The sequence below is a fragment of the Pongo abelii genome, chromosome 8 (genome assembly GCF_028885655.2).
Source record: "Pongo abelii isolate AG06213 chromosome 8, NHGRI_mPonAbe1-v2.0_pri, whole genome shotgun sequence".
Classification (NCBI taxonomy): domain Eukaryota; kingdom Metazoa; phylum Chordata; class Mammalia; order Primates; family Hominidae; genus Pongo; species Pongo abelii.
This window is the reverse complement of record NC_071993.2, coordinates 75,551,159-75,570,935: the sequence shown is the minus strand read 5'-3', so window position 1 is coordinate 75,570,935 and position 19,777 is coordinate 75,551,159. Positions and strand designations below refer to the sequence as shown.

At 37.9% G+C, this 19,777-nt stretch overlaps 1 protein-coding gene across 8 annotated transcripts in view; it reads left to right on the top strand.

The window, feature by feature from the left end:
* TET1 (tet methylcytosine dioxygenase 1) overlaps positions 1 to 19,274 on the top strand; it is a 139,121-nt gene extending 119,847 nt beyond the window's left edge. For all 8 annotated transcript variants that reach the window (XM_002820885.5, XM_024253491.3, XM_063727369.1 and 5 more), the window contains 3 exons: positions 1,103 to 1,240; positions 4,603 to 4,954; positions 9,350 to 19,274. In XM_002820885.5, the coding sequence (XP_002820931.4) occupies positions 1,103 to 1,240; positions 4,603 to 4,954; positions 9,350 to 10,356 (1,497 nt within the window). In that variant the 3' untranslated portion in view covers positions 10,357 to 19,274. The remainder of the gene's footprint in view (positions 1 to 1,102; positions 1,241 to 4,602; positions 4,955 to 9,349) is intronic.
* The last annotated feature ends 503 nt before the right edge of the window (positions 19,275 to 19,777 follow it).

Genomic DNA, 19,777 nt, shown 5'->3' with positions numbered 1-19,777 from the left:
GCAGTCGGATCACTGAGGTCAGGAGTTCGAGAATAGCCTGGCCCACATGGTGAAACCCCGTCTCAACTAAAAATACAAAAATTAGCTGGGCGTGGTGGGTGTGCACCTGTAGTCCCAGCTAATCAAGAGGCTGAGGCAGGAGAATCACTTGAACCCAGGAGGTGGAGGTTGCATTGAGCTGAGATCATGCCACTGCACTCCAGCCTGGGTGACAGAGCAAGACTCTGTCTCACCAAAAAAAAAAAAAAAAAAAAAAAAGTCATTGTTAATAGAAAAATTTTCAAATTTGAACAAATATATACATACACAGCATATATGTCTAACATACATGTATGTAATTGGACTTTTTATTGATCTACTCTTTTTTTTTTTTTTTTTTTTTTTTTGAGACAGAGTCTTGGTCTTGTTGCCCAGGCTGGAGTGCTGTGGCGCAATCTCAGCCTTTTGGCTTACTGCACCCTCTGCCTCCCGGCAGGTTCAAGCAATTCTCCTGCCTCAGCCTCCCGAGTAGCTGGGACTACAGACATGCGCCACCACACCCTGCTAATTTTTGTATTTTTAGTAGAGATGGGGTTTCACCATGTTTCCCAGGCTGCTCTCGAACTCCTGGCCACAAGTGATCTGCCCACCTCAGCCTCCCAAACTGCTGGGATTACAGGCATGAGCCACCCCGCCCAGCATCCACCTTTTCATTTTAAAAGGAGTTACAAATTGACTTTCAGTAATAGTTCATGAAATGTATGTATATCTTCTTTTTACGGATATTGAAAACTGTGTATATGATTAATGCACTTTTATTGGTCTTTCTTTCTAATGGAATGATTGAGTCTATTTTACTTGCTTATCCATCTCTAACAAGAATTAGTATCCTCACCCTGCCTTCCCTTGTAAAGTCAGTGATTTTCCTTTTACTCCATGTATTGTCAAGTGCTTTATCCTGAATGTTGCTAAGCTACACCTTCATGACAATAATACGTTTAGTCTCAGAAATTACAAAGTGTAATTAATTAGAAACTTCATGAGGAAATTATTTTTACTCTTTACTGAAGTTAGGTGATTTCCTTCTCTCTCTTAAGATTGTGCTCCATGCTTTCTTTTCTAGGTGGAATATGAAAATGTTGCCCGAGAATGTCGGCTTGGCAGCAAGGAAGGTCGTCCCTTCTCTGGGGTCACTGCTTGCCTGGACTTCTGTGCTCATCCCCACAGGGACATTCACAACATGAATAATGGAAGCACTGTGGTATGTACCTGTGTGAATTTATATTCTAAAAGCTCCATCGCTATATGCTTAGGCTGCAGTCCTTACGTATACTATGATGATTATTACTGTGAAAAATCTTAATTTATGTGTTATTAGAAATAAGTGGAAAAAAAGTGAAAAAAATAAGTGTGTAGTGCAGGTCTTCATTAAATGCATTATCTATGCACTTCTAAAAAGTAACAGGGCTAGCCTCAAACAAACATTTTATTGAAAGGCTATGTTATATATTTAATTGTTGTGTATTTGCTGGGAGGCAGGAGTACTTTTTTTTTTATTTTTTTTTTGAGACAGAGTCTCACTCTGTCTCCCAGGCTAGCGGGTAGTGGCGTGATCTCAGCTCACTGCAACCTCTGCCTCCTGGGTTCACGCCATTCTCCTGCCCTAGCCTCCTGAGTAGCTGGGGCTACAGGTGCCCGCCACCACGCCCGGCCAATTTTTTGTATTTTTAGTAGAGATGGGATTTCACCGTGTTAGCCAGGATGGTCTTGATCTCATGACCTCGTGATCTGCCTGCCTTGGCCTCGAAAAGTGCTGGTATTACAGGCGTGAGTCACCACGCCCAGCCAATTTTTTGTATTTTTAGTAGAGACGGGGTTTCACCGTGTTAGCCAGGATGGTCTTGATCTCATGACCTCGTGATCTGCCCACCTTGGCCTCCCAAAGTGCTGGGATTACAGGTGTGAGCCACCGCGCTCAGCCAATTTTTTAAAGTAACAATTCTCTGCTATCAAACTAGTAGGTATGAAATTGAGCATGTTACTTGATATTTGTTTTTGCCGTCTGCACTTCAGGGTTTTTGTGAGGCAACTGTGCCAATTATCAGCAATATTTGCATTCTGGTATGCCTACTATGTTTATAGTTATGTAAATCATCACATGTCCATTGCCTGAAGTCAATTAAGAAATACATAAATTAGGCAGAAGACCCAGTGGAAAATCATGAAATAGTATTTTTGTCTGTTTGCTTCACCTAATTGTCTTCCTGTCATCTAATAAAGCGAGATCAATAGACAGCAATTGCTTTTGTTTTTCTGCTGCACCAGTTTTTTAGGTTTGCCAGAGAATTCTAAAACCTTCATTAAGTCTTGGCTGCAGGATGAGCATGTTGGCTTATGTCTGTAATCCCACCTACTTAGGAGGCCAACATAGGAGGATTGCTTGAGCCCCGGGAGTTCTAGACGAGCCTGGGCAATAAGACCCCGTCTCTTTAAAATATACAATTTTTAAAAAATAATTTTGTTTTGGTTTAGCTACAGCCTCTTACAGTGTGATTGAAAGTATATGATCAGATCTATCAACAGGCAGTCTTTCTTCCTTGCTTGGTCAGTAGAAGAGTATTGGTGATAGATTAAGCCACAACAACTTTTTTTTCTTTTTGCATATCATTCCTGTATACAAAAATGTTTTGCAGAGTCTTTGAGACCAATGTTATTTCCAAGCGTTGAAGTTATATAAATCCAGCCAGGCAGTGGTTCATCACCATCACTTGGCCAGGACATTTTACCTGAATTACAGAATATCTGTGATCAGGCTGAAGTCAGTTCAGAGTCAAGCTAAGTTTCAGTTTCTCTTCTCTGTGCTCTTTGACTTCCAGGGCCTGGATTACTCACTCAGTGAGGGTCTTATCTGGAACTTGACATCACTCCAAATTCCCCCATCTTCAAACATGTGAACTCTTGAAATTCTACCACTACATCTCCCTTCACCCTGTTTTACTGTAATTTCTTTTTTTAAAAAATTTTTTTCTTTTTTTTTTTATTGGTTTACTTTCTACTCCTTATTGGTTTATTTTCTAATTATGCTCCTCATGTCAACTCCTTATGTCCTTCTTAGTCTCTCTGTGACCAATTAAATAGCTTCCAGTAAACATTTATTGATGTGACATTCTGATTTTCAGCATGACTATTATTAGTTATGAACAGATTACCACCATGACAGTTTAATATTGCAGGCTTTCTCCAGGCACCATGGCTCATGCCTGTAATCCCAGCACTTTGGGATGCTGAGGTGGAAGGATTGCTTGAACCCAGGATCTTGAGTGTAGCCTGGGCAACTTTGTGAGACCCTGTCTCTACAATTAAAAAAAAAATTAGCTATGCTTGATGGTACACAACTGTATTCCCAGCTACTCGAGAGACTGAGGCAGGAGAAACACTCAAACCCAGGAGTTTGAAGCTGAAACATATATTTATATTTTAGACTTTGCTGAAAAATGTGACTATAGATATTGAAAAAAATGAATTTTTTTAACCTTTAACTTTGCTTTACCTTGGTATCTATCAAGTTCTATCATGAATCCAAAAGTGCTTTGGAAATCAAATCTGTTTATTTCATTTATCTCCAGTCTTTGCTGTCATTGAAAAGGTTTACAGCTCCAGGATATATGTTTTTATTATAAAATAAATAAAACATTTTATAGGTTTCTGTTGGATTTTTAATATTTGAAAATTAATTTGGCGGGGCCCAGTGGCTCACACCTGTAATCCCAGCACTTTGGGAGGCCACGGTGGGTAGATCACTTGAGGAAAATTAATTACAATTAAAATATTAGTTTTACAATAAAATGTTAGTTTTTAAAGCAGAATATTAATATTAGGTATCAAAAGTCAGGAATCACTATAGTGTCTATAGTTCTGTATTTTCATTTCTCTATAATAAATATAACCTTTAATGTAAGGAGGAGGGCTAAAATAGGTTGCATTTAAGATGAAAAACGTTGGCTATTAATATTTCATATCCAAAGAAAGGCAAATTTATTGATATTTATTGATATGGCTCCTCACTGGAATAGAGCAATAATAGAAGAGAAAGAGAATATTTATCAATATAAAATTTAAAAAAAATTTTTTAACTGTTAGAGTATAAGTCTTTCTGGAAAGAGAAATCAATTATGTCCCCGCTATCCAAGGAATGTGACGTTCTTGAAATATCAGAAATATGGTGCTATGTGAGCTAAAATCATATCTTCCTAATAAGTTATACTTAATATGAACACAATAAACACAGTTCAATAGCCGTTCATTAATTTAGGCAATGAAGTAAGATGAAATGTAACAAGAATGTTTAATATCAAAAATAGGTAAGTATTTTATAACATTATATTTACTTAGAAAATTAACTAAATATTATTCTGGTCTGCCTACAAACAACTAGGAAGTTACTATGATTGAACAGAGTTGGGTGGCTTGATATAAAATAATAATATACCATCAGCACCCAATTGAAAATAAAATGGGAATACAAATCTCTTTCCCAAAGGCAACAACACGAAGGCAGGAATAGCCACAATGAATGTGCACGACCCGTATATCTTTCCCATTTCATGTTTTTCTCCCTATCAGGTTTGTACTTTAACTCGAGAAGATAACCGCTCTTTGGGTGTTATTCCTCAAGATGAGCAGCTCCATGTGCTACCTCTTTATAAGCTTTCAGACACAGATGAGTTTGGCTCCAAGGAAGGAATGGAAGCCAAGATCAAATCTGGGGCCATTGAGGTCCTGGCACCCCGCCGCAAAAAAAGAACGTGTTTCACTCAGCCTGTTCCCCGTTCTGGAAAGAAGAGGGCTGCGATGATGACAGAGGTTCTTGCACATAAGATAAGGGCAGTGGAGAAGAAATCTATTCCCCGAATCAAGCGGAAGAATAACCCAACAACAGCAAACAACAGTAAGGCTTCATCACTGCCAACCTTAGGTGAGCCCTATGGAACCTGCTAATCTCTGCACAACTTTGATGGATAGAAGTGTTTGGACTTTGCCTTGCCTTATTTTTTTAGAGTTAAAACTAAGACACTGAATATATTTTTACATATACCAGAACCAAAAGTCAACAAAAAAGTGACCCATCAGTATTTCTTGGTAATTTTTTCGACTTAATCCTTTTTTTTTTTTTTTTTTTTTTGAGAGGGAGTCTTGCTCTGTCGCCCAGGCTGGAGTGCAGTCGCGCAATCTTGGCTCACTGCAAGCTCTGCCTCCCGGGTTCAAGCCATTCTCCTGCCTCAGCCTCCTGCGTAGCTGGGACCACGGGCGCCTGCCACCACGCCCAGCTAATTTTTTGTATTTTTAGTAGAGACAGGGTTTCACCATGTTAGGCAGGATGGTCTCGATCTCCTGACCTCGTGATCCGCCCCCCTTGGCCTCCAAAGTGCTGGGATTACAGGCGTGAGCCACCACGCCCACCCTTTTGTTTTGTTTTTGTTTTTGTTTTTGTTTTTGAGATGGTGTCTCTCTCTCTCGCCCTGGCTGGAGTGAAGTGGCGCTATCTCGGCTCACTGCAAGCTCCGCCTCCCGGGTTCATGACATTCTCCTGCCTCAGCCTCCCGAGTAGCTGGGACTACAGGCGCCCGCCACCACGCCCAGCTAATTTTTTGTATTTTTAGTAGAGACGGGGTTTCACCGTGTTAGCCAGGATGGTCTCGATTTTCTGACCTCGTGATCCGCCCCCCTTGGCCTCCCAAAGTGCTGGGATTACAGGAGTGAGCCACCGCGCCCGGCCTACTTATCCTTTTTTATACTTTAACATACTCTTTTTTTTTATGGCATGGGGAAGGGTCTCACTTTATTGCCCAAGCTGGCTTGGCACACCTTGGCTTAAGCAATAATCCCACCTCAGTCTCCTCCAGAGTAGCTGGAACTACAGGCACACACCACTGTGCCCAGCTAATTTTAACATGTTCTTATCATGTTCCTGTGAATTTCCCTGTCTAATTCGAAGCCCTACTCATTGTTGTTGGCATAGATAAGAGACATGACTTTCAGGATGCCTTCCTTGGTCACCTTTACCATCAATTTAAGCAATAATTAAATAAATATTACTAAACACCACTTTCAACAGTGGTATTGTGTTGTCATCGTTGTTTTTGTTTTGTTTTTTTGTTATTTTGTTTCTGTTTGTGGAGACAAGATCTAGCTCTCTTGCCCAGGCTGGAGTGCATGCAGTAGCGTGATCATGGCTCACCACAGCCTCAACCTTCCAGGCTCAAGCAGTCTTCCCACTTCAGCCTTCCAAGTAGCTGAGACTGTAGTGTGTGCGCCACTGTGCCTAGCTAATTATTGTATTTTTTATAGAGATGGGGTTTTACCTGTTTCCCATCTGATCTGGAACTCCTGGACTCAAATGATCCTCCCAAATTGGTGTAATTACAGGCATGAGCCATCACACCTGGCTTGATTTGTTGATTATAAAGTCTCGTTAGTTTTGGTTTTGGGTTTTGGGTTTTGGAGTTTTTTTTTTAAAGACAGAGTCTTGCTATGTTGCCAAAGCTGGAGTACAATGGCTATTCACAGACACAATCTTAGCACACTGCTGCCTCAAACTCTGGGATCCCATGGGAACCTCTCTAGCAGCTAGAACTATAGGCGTGCACCACACCTGGCTCTTATCAGCTTTTCACCTAATATATATTTTGAGTAGGAGTCTCACTCTGTCACCCAGGCTGGAGTACAGTGGCACCATCTCGGCTCACTGTAACCTCCACCTCCTTGATTCAAGTGATTCTTCTGCCTCAGCCTCCCAAGTAGCTGGGATTACAGGTGCCCGCCACCACGCCCAGCTAATTTTTGTATTTTAGTTGAGATGGGGTTTCACCATGTTGGCCAAACTGGTCTCAAACTCCTGACCTCAAGTGATGCATCCGCCTCGGCCTCACAAATTGATGAGAGCCACCACGCCTGGCCGGCTTCTCAGTTCTTTTGTCACAACCTCAATTGTCTTTGACAGCTTTTTTTTTTTTTTTTTTTTTTTTGAGATGGAGTCTCGCTCTGTCTCCCAGGCTGGAGTGCAGTGGTGCAATCTCAGCTCACTGCAAGTTGCGCCTCCCGGGTTCACGCCATTCTCCTGCCTCAACCTCCCGAGTAGCTGGGACTACAGGCGCCCGCCACCATGCCTGGCTAATTTTTTTTTTATATTTTTAGTAGAGACAGGGTTTCACCGTGTTAGCCGGTATGGTCTCGATCTCCTGACCTCATGATCCTCCCACCTCAGCCTCCCAAAGTGCTGGGATTACAGGTGTGAGCCACCGTGCCTGGCCTACTTTCTTAACTTCTATAACAAGTTGTTCCAGGCTTATCTATATAATTCTGCCCCATATTTAAAATCAGCCATTTCTTTGATGAGCCTATAGAATGAAAAAAATCATGAATTCATGCTGACATTCAAAATTAACATTATAATGTATTCCTTAGCTTCTTTCATTTTTACATTTATGAGAAGTTGTTTATTTGTTTTTATAACATGAGCAGAGATGGCAGTGCAGGCATTTATATAATGCTGAAAGAAATGTAATAATACAGAGAAATACTGAGAAGAAATGTATATTCCCAGATATTTGTAAGCATAATGTACAATACTTGGGCCATAATATCCTTTTGTAATTCTACCCCTCGGTCATTTAGTCTTTCCTTCCCATCATTTACCTTCTGTGGACAACTTATCCTCTATAATAATAGTGCCACTGATAACAGTAGAGGTTTCCTGATGTACCATTTCTGGGTCTTATATATGCGTTATCTTTAGAAATGAGAGCTCTCAAGGCTCCAGGTTGTAGCATCTGAGAGGAGAACTGCAGAGCTTCTGAAATTGATCATTATTTATTATATTATCAATTTATTATATTTTTAATTACTTTAAAACATGGCTGCTTTACTTTTTCTTGGTCCTAAGATTTGCTGGTTTTGCACTTCCAAATAGTTTTTTAGAGGGCTAGGCGTGGTTGCTCATGCCTGTAATCCCATCACTTTGGGAGGCAGAGGCAGGCGGATCACGAGGTCAGGAGTTCAAGACCATCCTGGTCAACATGGTGAAACCCCGTCTCTACTAAAATACAAAAAATTAGCCAGGCGTGGTGGAGATTGAGACCATCCTGGCCAACATGGTGAAACCCCGGCTCTACTAAAATACAAAAAATTAGCCGGGTGTGGCGCGGCGTTGTGCGCTTGTAGTCCCAGCTACTCGGGAGGCTGAGGCGGGGGAATCACTTGAACCTGGGAGGCAGAAATTGCAGTGAGCCAGGATCGCGCCACTGCACTCCAGCCTGGGCGACAGAGCGAGACTCCATCTCAAAAAAAAAAAAAAGAACTTCATAACAGGGAGAATGTCCTCAAGGAAAATGTTCCCATTGGATGTGAGATTTATGTGGATGTGTCAGAGCAAATAACCCACAGTTGACATCTTGAGAGTAATGATCTACTTCCTTAATGAGAAGGAAACTAAGCTGAAATACTCTTGCTTTTGAGGGTCACAAAGATTTATGTTCAACTACAATGTTTTGCTTGACTTCCCTCTGCCTAACCTTGGACTTTGCCAGTTAAGATGATTTTGTTACCTAGAAATATTTATAAACTATTACTTGTTTTTACTTTTTAAAATATAGGGTCATACAATGCCTAAAACGTATCTAAATATCTCTTTGAATAGTTAAATATTGCTCTATGTGATTGTATTTACAATACCTGCACAATATTACAACATTTAGTTGTATTATTTACTTCCTACCTAATTAGTTCAATTCCAATATTTTACTATTTCAAACAATGAACAGCCATCCTTTTGACTAGATTTTTGCACTTATTTATGCCTCTTTCCCAAAGGAAGAGTTCTTTAAAGAAAATTATGGCCGGGCACAGCGGCTCAAGCCTGTAATCCCAGCACTTTGGGAGGCTGAGGTGGGCGGATCACGAGGTCAGGAGATTGAGACCATCCTGGCTAACACGGTGAAACCCTGTCTCTACAAAAAAATACAAAAAATTAGCCAGGCGTGGTGGCGGGCGCCTGTAGTCCCAGCTACTCGGGAGGCTGAGGCAGGACAATGGCATGAGCCGAGATCGTGCCACTGCACTCCAGCCTGGGAGACTCTGTCTCCAAAAAAAAAATAAAAATAAAAATAAAAATTATTGGATGAAAAAGTATACAAAACTACATAAAGTTTTTAATTCGTGTTTGTGATTTGAAATGAACAGAACAAAACCAAGCAACACAACATCAGCGTTTTCTTATATAATTCTTTGTACATGTCTTTGAAAATACTTTTTAAAAGACAACCCCTACCAAAAGTAATTTGTATTTTTCTTCACATTTGGTGTCCTTGTTTAGGGAGTAAAACTGAGACCGTGCAACCTGAAGTAAAAAGTGAAACCGAACCCCATTTTATCTTAAAAAGTTCAGACAACACTAAAACTTATTCGCTGATGCCATCTGCTCCTCACCCAGTGAAAGAGGCATCTCCAGGCTTCTCTTGGTCCCCGAAGACTGCTTCAGCCACACCAGCTCCACTGAAGAATGACGCAACAGCCTCATGCGGGTTTTCAGAAAGAAGCAGCACTCCCCACTGTACGATGCCTTCGGGAAGACTCAGTGGTGCCAATGCAGCTGCTACCGATGACCCTGGCATTTCACAGCTTGGCGAAGTGGCTCCTCTCCCCACCCTGTCTGCTCCTGTGACGGAGCCCCTCGTTAATTCTGAGCCTTCCACTGGTGTGATTGAGCTGCTAACATCTCATCAGCCAAACCACCAGCCCTCCTTCCTCACCTCTCCTCAAGACCTTGCCTCTTCTCCAATGGAAGAAGATGAGCAGCATTCTGAAGCAGATGAGCCTCCATCAGACGAACCCCTATCTGATGAACCCCTGTCACCTGCTGAGGAGAAATTGCCCCATATTGATGAGTATTGGTCAGACAGTGAGCACATCTTTTTGGATGCAAATATTGGTGGGGTGGCCATCGCACCTGCTCATGGCTCAGTTTTGATTGAGTGTGCCCGGCGAGAGCTGCACGCTACCACTCCTGTTGAGCACCCCAACCGTAATCATCCAACCCGCCTCTCCCTTGTCTTTTACCAGCACAAAAACCTGAATAAGCCCCAACACGGTTTTGAACTAAACAAGATTAAGTTTGAGGCTAAAGAAGCTAAGAATAAGAAAATGAAGGCCTCAGAGCAAAAAGACCAGGCAGCTAATGAAGGTCCAGAACAGTCCTCTGAAGTAAATGAATTGAACCAAATTCCTTCTCATAAAGCATTAACATTAACCCATGACAATGTTGTCACCGTGTCCCCTTATGCTCTCACACACGTTGCGGGGCCCTATAACCATTGGGTCTGAAGGCTTTTCTCCCCCTCTTAATGCCTTTGCTAGTGCAGTGTATTTTTTCAAGGTGCTGTTAAAAGAAAGTCATGTTGTCGTTTACTATCTTCATCTCACCCATTTCAAGTCTGAGGTAAAAAAATAATAATGATAACAAAATGGGGTGGGTATTCTTAACTGTGACTATATTTTGACAATTGGTAGAAGGTGCACATTTTAAGCAAAAATAAAAGTTTTATAGTTTTAAATACATAAAGAAATGTTTCAGTTAGGCATTAACCTTGATAGAATCACTCAGTTTGGTGCTTTAAATTAAGTCTGTTTACTATGAAACAAGAGTCATTTTTAGAGGATTTTAACAGGTTCATGTTCTATGATGTAAAATCAAGACACACAGTGTTAACTCTACACAGCTTCTGGTGCTTAACCACATCCACACAGTTAAAAATAAGCTGAATCATTATTTCATGGTGCCATTGTTCCAACATCTTCCAATCATTGCTAGAAAATTGGCATCTTCCTTTGAAATAAACTTATGAAATGTTTTCTCTCTTAAAATATTTCTCCTGTATAAAATAAATCATTGTTGTTAGTAATGGTTGGAGGCTGTTCATAAATTGTAAATATATATTTTAAAAGCACTTTCTATTTTTAAAAGTAACTTGAAATAATATAGTATAAGAATCCTATTGTCTATTGTTTGTGCATATTTGCATACAAGAGAAATCATTTATCCTTGCTGTGTAGAGTTCCATCTTGTTAACTGCAGTATGTATTCTAATCATGTATGTGGTTTGTGTTCTTTTACTGTGTCCTCTCACATTCAAGTATTAGCAACTTGCAGTATATAAAATAGTTAGATAATGAGAAGTTGTTAATTATCTCTAAAATTGGAATTAGGAAGCATATCACCAATATTGATTAACATTCTCTTTGGAACTAGGTAAGAGTGGTCTCTTCTTATTGAACAACCTCAATTTAGTTTCATCCCACCTTTCTCAGTATAATCCATGAGAGGTGTTTCCAAAAGGAGATGAGGGGACAGGATAGGTTTCAGAAGAGTCAAATGCTTCTAATGTCTCAAGGTGATAAAATACAAAAACTAAGTAGACAGATATTTGTACTGAAGTCTGATACAGAATTAGAAAAAAAAAAATTCTTGTTGAAATATTTTGAAAACAAATTCCCTATTATCATCACATGCCTCCCCAACCCCAAGTCAAAAACAAGAGGAATGGTACTATAAACATGGCTTTGGCCATTAAGAGCTAATTCATTTGTTTATCTTAGCATACTAGATTTGGGAAAATGATAACTCATCTTTTCTGATAATTGCCTATGTTCTAGGTAACAGGAAAATAGGCATTAAGTTTATTTTAGTCTTCCCATTTTCTTCCTATTACTTTATTGACTCATTTTATTGCAAAACAAAAAGGATTACCCAAACAACATGTTTCGAACAAGGAGAATTTTCAATGAAATACTTGATTCTGTTAAAATGCAGAGGTGCTATCACATTCAAAGTGTCAGATTCCTTGGGAGTATGGAAAACCTAATGGTGCTTCTCCCTTGGAAATGCCATAGGAAGCCCACAACCGCTAACACTTACAATTTTGGTGCAAAAGCAAACAGTTCCAGCAGGCTCTCTAAAGAAAAACTCATTGTAACTTATTAAAATAATACATGGTGCAAAGTATCTGTTTTGAGCTTTTGACTAATCCAAGTAAAGGAATATGAAGGGATTGTAAATAACAAAATGTCCATTGATAGACCATGGTGTACAAGTAGATTTCTGCTTGTTGAATATGTAAAATAGGGTAATTCGTTGACTTGTTTTAGTATTTTGTGTGCCTTAGATTTCCGTTTTAAGACATGTATATTTTTGTGAGCCTAAGGTTTCTTATATACATATAAGTATATAAATAAGTGATTGTTTATTGCTTCAGCTGCTTCAACAAGATATTTACTAGTATTAGACTATCAGGAATACACCCTTGCGAGATTATGTTTTAGATTTTAGGCCTTAGCTCCCACTAGAAATTATTTCTTCACCAGATTTAATGGATAAAGTTTTATGGCTCTTTATGCATCCACTCATCTACTCATTCTTCGAGTCCACACTTATTGAATGCCTGAAAAATCTAAGTATCACTTTTATTTTTCTTTGGATCACCACCTATGACATAGTAAACTTGAAGAATAAAAACTACCCTCAGAAATATTTTTAAAAGAAGTAGCAAATTATCTTCAGTATAATCCATGGTAATGTATGCAGTAATTCAAATTGATCTCTCTCTCAATAGGTTTCTTAACAATCTAAACTTGAAACATCAATGTTAACTTTTGGAACTATTGGGATTTGTGACGCTTGTTGCAGTTTACCAAAACAAGTATTTGAAAATATCTAGTATCAACTGAAATGTTTCCATTCCATTGTTGTAGTTAAAATCATGAATGGACTTCTTAAGCTGATTACCCCACTGTGGGAACCAAATTGGATTCCTACTTTGTTGGACTCTCTTTCCTGATTTTAACAATTTACCATCCCATTCTCTGCCCTGTGATTTTTTTTAAAAGCTTATTCAATGTTCTGCAGCATTGTGATTGTATGCTGGCTACACTGCTTTTAGAATGCTCTTTCTCATGAAGCAAGGAAATAAATTTGTTTGAAATGACATTTTCTCTCATAAAACTGGTCATCTAACATTATTTCTACCCCTCTATTATGTTTTACTGTAATGATCACCTTTTCTTGTACCTCTCTTATAACACTTAAATTGGGTTTTAAATCTGCGTTTGTTCATAGTATGATCATTGAATTCACTGATACATGACCTCCTAATAGCCCACTCAGTTCATAATATGCTACAAACTTACCAACTTTAAAGAGAGAATAATTCCTGCCTATTGCAGAATCATACGAAATATCATGCTGCCCTTGATATTCCATTTCTTTTTTCTTTTTTTTCTTTTTTTTTTTTGTAGAGACAGTCTCACTATGTTGCCCAGGCTGGTCTCAAACTCTTGGCCCCAAGCGATCCTCCTGCTTCAGCCTCCTAAAGTGCAAGGATGATAGGCATGAGCCACTCCACCTGGCCTGAAATTCCATTTCTAATGGCTCTTGAGCCATTGTTGAAATTTCTTTTTTTTCTTGTGCTTGTCTGTCTCACCTACCTCTTGTTTCCAATTCATCTACAAAGTACCAAATAGACCAGGTCATAAACATAATTGAAATACATTCTTATTGGAAAGTGAGGCTATCTGAAAAGGCATAGCTGTAGGCAAATTATTGCAACATGTTTACATCTTAAATAACTTTCCTACTCAGTCTGCATGTTGATGAAGTAATTTCATTTATTAAATATAGAACTTCAACTAGATGAGATCCGTAAGTAATTTACTTAAGACGTAACCTCAATACATATTTAATTGAATGCATACCCTTGTGTAAATAAGCTACTGATTTAATTCACACGACTAACCTACTTTCTAACATTATTACAGTGGTTTTCTACTGATAACATTTCACAATAGTGTGTGTGAAAATAACCCTGAACCAGTTTTTAAAACAAAAATTATATTGACTTTTTATCTGGGACATAGGACTTTATTGCATGAAACTTCCACTGACAGGGGCACAGCATTTCCTTTGCATGTGCCAACTAAATCAGTAGCTGTATGCAACCTTTAATAGATTTATACTATTACCTTCAGTTTCACACCTTGATGCATGGAAATCTTTTTTATCTAGATTTAATACAACTGTGAGCTTTGACCTTTTACAGAGATTTATGATGAGAATTTTGAAATAAGTTCATATAGTAGTGGCCTCTCATAACAATGGAAGACACCTGAGAAATCGCATAGCTCAATCACTGGGGCCCAGAGAGCAGATCTTAATGCTAGATTGTAATTAGAATTTAAATAGATGAAGGCCACTTTGTGTTGAGAACTGTAGGGAAACTTGATTTTCTTACCCAAAGGGTATTTTATCACTGGGAAATAAACAAGTATCAGATGCTTGTACAGTATAGGCTTTCAATTCCCCTGGAACTAGTGTTAAGCATATACAAGAAGTTATAAAGGCATGGATGATTGAAATAATTAAGGAAAGTGTATTTCCACTGTATATACTACCTAGCCATGCTTACAGAGTTCATTCATGCCCTTTGCCTAGTTAGCCTCACAATTAAGCCCCAGCATAGTTTATTTTGATGTAGCTGTCTACATGTATTGGAATACTATTTTATTGCACATAGCTTCTAAACTTGCCCATAAGTATATTGAACACCAGTTGTGTGGCACACTCAACCAAGTGAATGTAATCAATACGTAATTGCTGAAGGGGTCTGGATTTATCCAAATCAAATTATGCTCCATGTTGAGCTACATTTTAACAGCTTTAGAAAATGATGTCATCCATTGCTCTGGAATGCAGTTCGGAAAGTCAGAATCAGTATGTCCATTAGAAATTAAATTTGTGTGTTTTCATAGAATGTATTGAGATTTATTGAAATGTTCTTGCTTTTCCTATATGTATAAAATGGAAACTGAGTTCCTTTATTACTTCCTGAGATGGTAGAGCTGACTTATGCAGGATATCATCACTATTTTTGTCTGCATTGGTAGCTACAAATTTTATTAACTATTTTTTGCTACAAATTTTAATTCTCTACCTTTCAGTATCTGGATGACTTTTTAATTCCCTATTTCTTCTGGGCTTCCAATCATATACCATTGTTTGCTTCAAAAGGGATATATTATACTTTCTCTAGTAATCCAAAGGTATTCCTAATTTTGCCACTCCTCATTTTCACTTCTCTTTAAGGGCCTTATAGTATGTTCTAATTTCTCATTTGGTAGTATGCAACATTTAATATTTCTAGCTCTAAAATTCCATCATTCATTATTTATTTATATATATTTTTCTTTTTTTGAGAGGGAGTCTTGCTCTGTCACCTAGGCTGGGGTGCAGTGGCGTGACCTCGGCTCACTGCAACCTCCGCCTCCCGAGTTCAAGTGATTCTCCTACCTCAGCCTCCCAAGTAGCTGGGATTACAGGTGCCCGCCAACACGCCCGGCTAATTTTTGTATTTTAGTAGAGACAGGATTTCACTATGTAGGTCAAGCTGGTCTCCAACTCCTGGCCTCAAACGATCTGCCCGCCTCGGCCTCTCAAAGTGCTGGGATTACAGGCGTGAGCCACCGCGCCCCGCCAATCACTTCTTTATCAGCTGTACTTCTTTCCTACCTTTACTGTAATACTTGTGATCTTGCCTGGGTCATAAGTTTTCTTCTAGTTTGTTCAGCTATAGATGTCCTTTATGTTGGAGCAAAACTAGGTCCAAAGTAGGAATGTCATTATTAGATGTAAAACATATTAGCTGATTTAACCCATTTATGTTTGAATGCAACTTTGAAAACCTTTAACAGTATAAAGCTAGCTTTCCTAAAAATAGAAATTTTGTCCATGGCAGCTGTTATGTAAGTCATGATCCTTGTCTTGTTCATAAGAAAGAAATTTTGCAGCTGTCAGATTTTCATTTTAGGAGAAACAATATTGGAAATTAATTTGGTTTCTTCTCCATTTGGCAAGGTATGAACCTTGACTAGAAACTCTACTTGTTATTTTTCTTTTTTCTCATTTTACTGAAGCTGCAATATCACTAAGCGCACTTTCATTCTTTTTACAGTGTTATTTTTCTTCTGATTTTCTTTAAATTAAAAATCTATTGCTTCCTCTTCTCTGTCCTGTCTGCATTCCTCTGATCCCCTACACAAATACACATGGTTCATTTAAAAAATAGCAACCATCCTGGTAAAGCTGTCTTTTCCATTGTGTCCCGCAAGTTCTTTTAGGTGTAACATCATAAGAAATTACAAACTTGTATTCAACTCTTTTCAGTTTTAGGCAAATTCCATTTTTAGGAATAATAAGCAGTCACAAGACTGCTAATATTGAGTGCTCTCTCTCACTTTACCAATCCCAACAATGTTTAACTCCTATTTATTAGTGTTTGAGTGTTTTATTTGTGTATGAAGTTAAATATTCTAAGTTATTCTGTATGGCTTTACTATTTCTAATGTAAATTTACTCCATTGGAATTCTTTGGTTTTTGGCAGTAATAGGAATTATTCTATAATCTGGGTGAGAAAGATTAGGAAATGAACTGAAAGTAATTGAAAGAGGAGGCACAAGTAAACCATCAGAAATGCTTTTGACCGTAAGAAGGGGAAATTAAGGGACAGAATGGAAGAATTGTGCTCCTATCAGCAATCTGAGGGTTCACTCTACCTGCTTAAAAGCAAGAAATATTTTTAATATTTCTTCTGTCTACTCTGTACTAATTTTATCTGAAAAATTGCTGCTGAAACTTAGGAGCCATTTTGAAAGCAACAGTAGTAATCAAAGGTATAATCCTCATGCTATATAATGTTTTAGATTACCAACTGCTTTACTATGAGGAGCTTTTTCTGCCCGTTACTGAGGGTTAGACGGAGAACACTGTTCCCATCTTAGAGGTGAGGAACCTGCAGATGGCAAGAATAGCATATGGCTGGCTCCAAGTCACACAGCAAGTCAATCAATCGGAGACTAAAATATTTATTACCTGTAGACTGCTAAATTTCTGCATCATGAACAATGACTTGGAGAGAATGTTGCTGAGCAGAAATTTTGTCACACCTGATCTGAGAATATAAAATTTGTTCATTTGCAAAACATGCTTCTGAAGTATTTTGTTTCCATTATTTATTTAGCCAGCTAGTTTCTTATGGGTACTAAAGAAGGTCTCCCAAATTACCTAAATTCCACAATAGGGCTTAGATTTATGAAGTTTTATATTTTTTCCTCCTTATAAAAAGTTCTTTTTATAAAGAATATCCCTGTAATACTAAAACGGGGAAATCTCCTAAATAATATATTTTTTAATGTTACTTTTTTAAAAAGCTAGGGTGAGCACCTCACAATCAAAATTTAATGTATTTTTTATATTGAAATGCAGGGTTTTTGGAAGGAAACATGGTAGGTAAACATTTTAGTTCCCAACTCCTGATCGTAAAAATGCAAAATTGGGCCGGGTGTGGTGGCTCACGCCTGTAATCTCAGCACTTTGGGAGACCAAGGCGGGTGGAGCACGAGGTCAGGAGTTCAAGACCAGCCTGGCCAAGATGGTGAAACCCCCGTCTCTACTAAAAATACAAAAATTAGCCGGGCGTGGTGGCAGATGCCTGTAACCCCAGCTACTTGGTAGGCTGAGGCAGAGAATTGCTTGAACCCGGGAGGCGGAGGTTGCAGTGAGCCGAGATTGTGCCACTGCACTCCAGCCTGGGTGACAGAGTGAGACTCCATCTCAAAAAAAAAAAAGCAAAATTGTTGGTATCTCTAAGACAGAGCAAGACTCCCTCTCTAAGAGATAGTAGTGTCTCCCACTTAATTGAATTCATTTTGTTTTGTTTGCTTTGCTTTGATTCTTGCCACATAAAATCTGTGGGTCAAAGGTTGACCCAGAGATTTGCTCAGAGAGTTAAGAAAAATAATAAGATGTATTTGTAAATTTTTAAATAATGAAAAATGAGATGTATTTGTAAAATTTTAAAATAACCTCTTTATAAATATGTTTATAAATATAAAGAGGTAGGATGTTTTGGCTAATTAGCACATTCTGGGTCATACACACACACACACGAACAGGCCAAACAACTCTAGATAGTCAAATAAATTCCCCTTTTGGTGATTCAGTTCAGTAACTGCCTATCCTCATCAATGCTTGTTTGTGATGATGAAATAGTTGACAACTGGGACTTTACAAAAATAACTCCTGAAAAAAATTAAATATTTTATTGCAATGTATGTTCATATTTTTTTTAACTTTTATGAAATAACATTGTGATAGGTGCTTTAAGATAAATATTTTTCCAGAAGTGGTTTATAGTATAAACTAAGGGCAGTTTTTACATTGTGATGTGTGGGTGGATGGTCATATTTAGTTAGGTTATTAAGAAATCATGAAGTGTTCCCTAACAAGAAACTTGCAAAGCTATCTGGCAGGAAGAAAATCATTAACTTCGTTTATTTTTTTCACACGCTATACGCTTAATTACCAAGTAAATTCACTTGCGTACTTTTACCTTAATTCAAAGGAGAAGCCAGAATGTTTATCATTGGTGGGAGTAAAATATACACAGATTTTTTACCATGGTGAAATAGAATAATACTGAATACGGAAATACTAATTTCATAAGCTAATATTCCTATCTTTTAGCTGACTTCTTTCTCTCTTCAGGATATATTTACTATTTATTATTTACCTTTGAATTTTTGATTTGGGCGACTTTTACCTATTGCCATCCTACTATATTAAGTATCCTGTACAAAATGAAATGTCTTAGCAAGGAAACACTTTTAAAACTTCACAAATATCCGATTTCATTCTTAACATATGGGGGAAGCAGTAAAAGAAAAAGCACTTCACCATGTAGAAAAGAAAGTGATCATTTTAATTAAGATAATTTTAATTCATTATCAACGTTTAATCCTCTGCAAACAAGGGAACACTTACTAGCAGTACTTGAAGACTTGTGAGTTGGAATTGCATGTTACTTGAAAGATCTAATTAAGCTAAATTTTGGTGCACAGCAGTTGTACATGATTTCATGTTTATGTAGCAAAATGCATTGAAATGTATTAGTGTTGAAACATACATGTAAAGGTAGTTGTGGAAATTGTTATATTTTTCTTGTGTGTCATTTATTTAGAGCATAAAGGTTTTTTTATTGTTCTAACTGAATAAGGCTAAATGAATACTGTAATTGAAAATATATTTTAAATCTTTGTCATGAGTTTTTTTAAAAAAAAACTATTGCAAATTGTACCATTCCTGATTACACAGAACTTTGTGGGTGGTTTTAAATAAATTTTATACTTCTATTTTGCACCTGATAGTCTAATTTTTCTTTCCTTCTAAAAATCACATTTAAAAGTTTTAATATTCAATAAAATTCACACATTTTAACTACAAAGGACTATAAGATTTAATATTTGGAGATGACTAAATGTATGCATGTGCTCACCATAAAACCAAAATGGCTAGCATTTATGAAATCCTCATTATGTGCCAGAAACCTTACATTTTATGTAAATTATGTAATTCCCATGGTGATTCTATTAAGGACTCTTATCAACCTCATTACATAGATCTATTCTGAAGCTTGAAGTTATTAAGTTCACAGCCCTAGGAATTGGCAGAGCTGTTACTCTACTCATGTCCTTACTTGGCTTTATAATTGTTTCCATAAACTTAATACTTTTCCTTAAGTCTGCTAAATTTAAACTTAATTCTGAATGTAGTTTGCCAATATATTTTACTTTTTTTTTTTGAGACAGTCTCACTCTGTCGCCTGGGCTGGAGTACAGTGGCACGATCTCAGCTATCTGCAA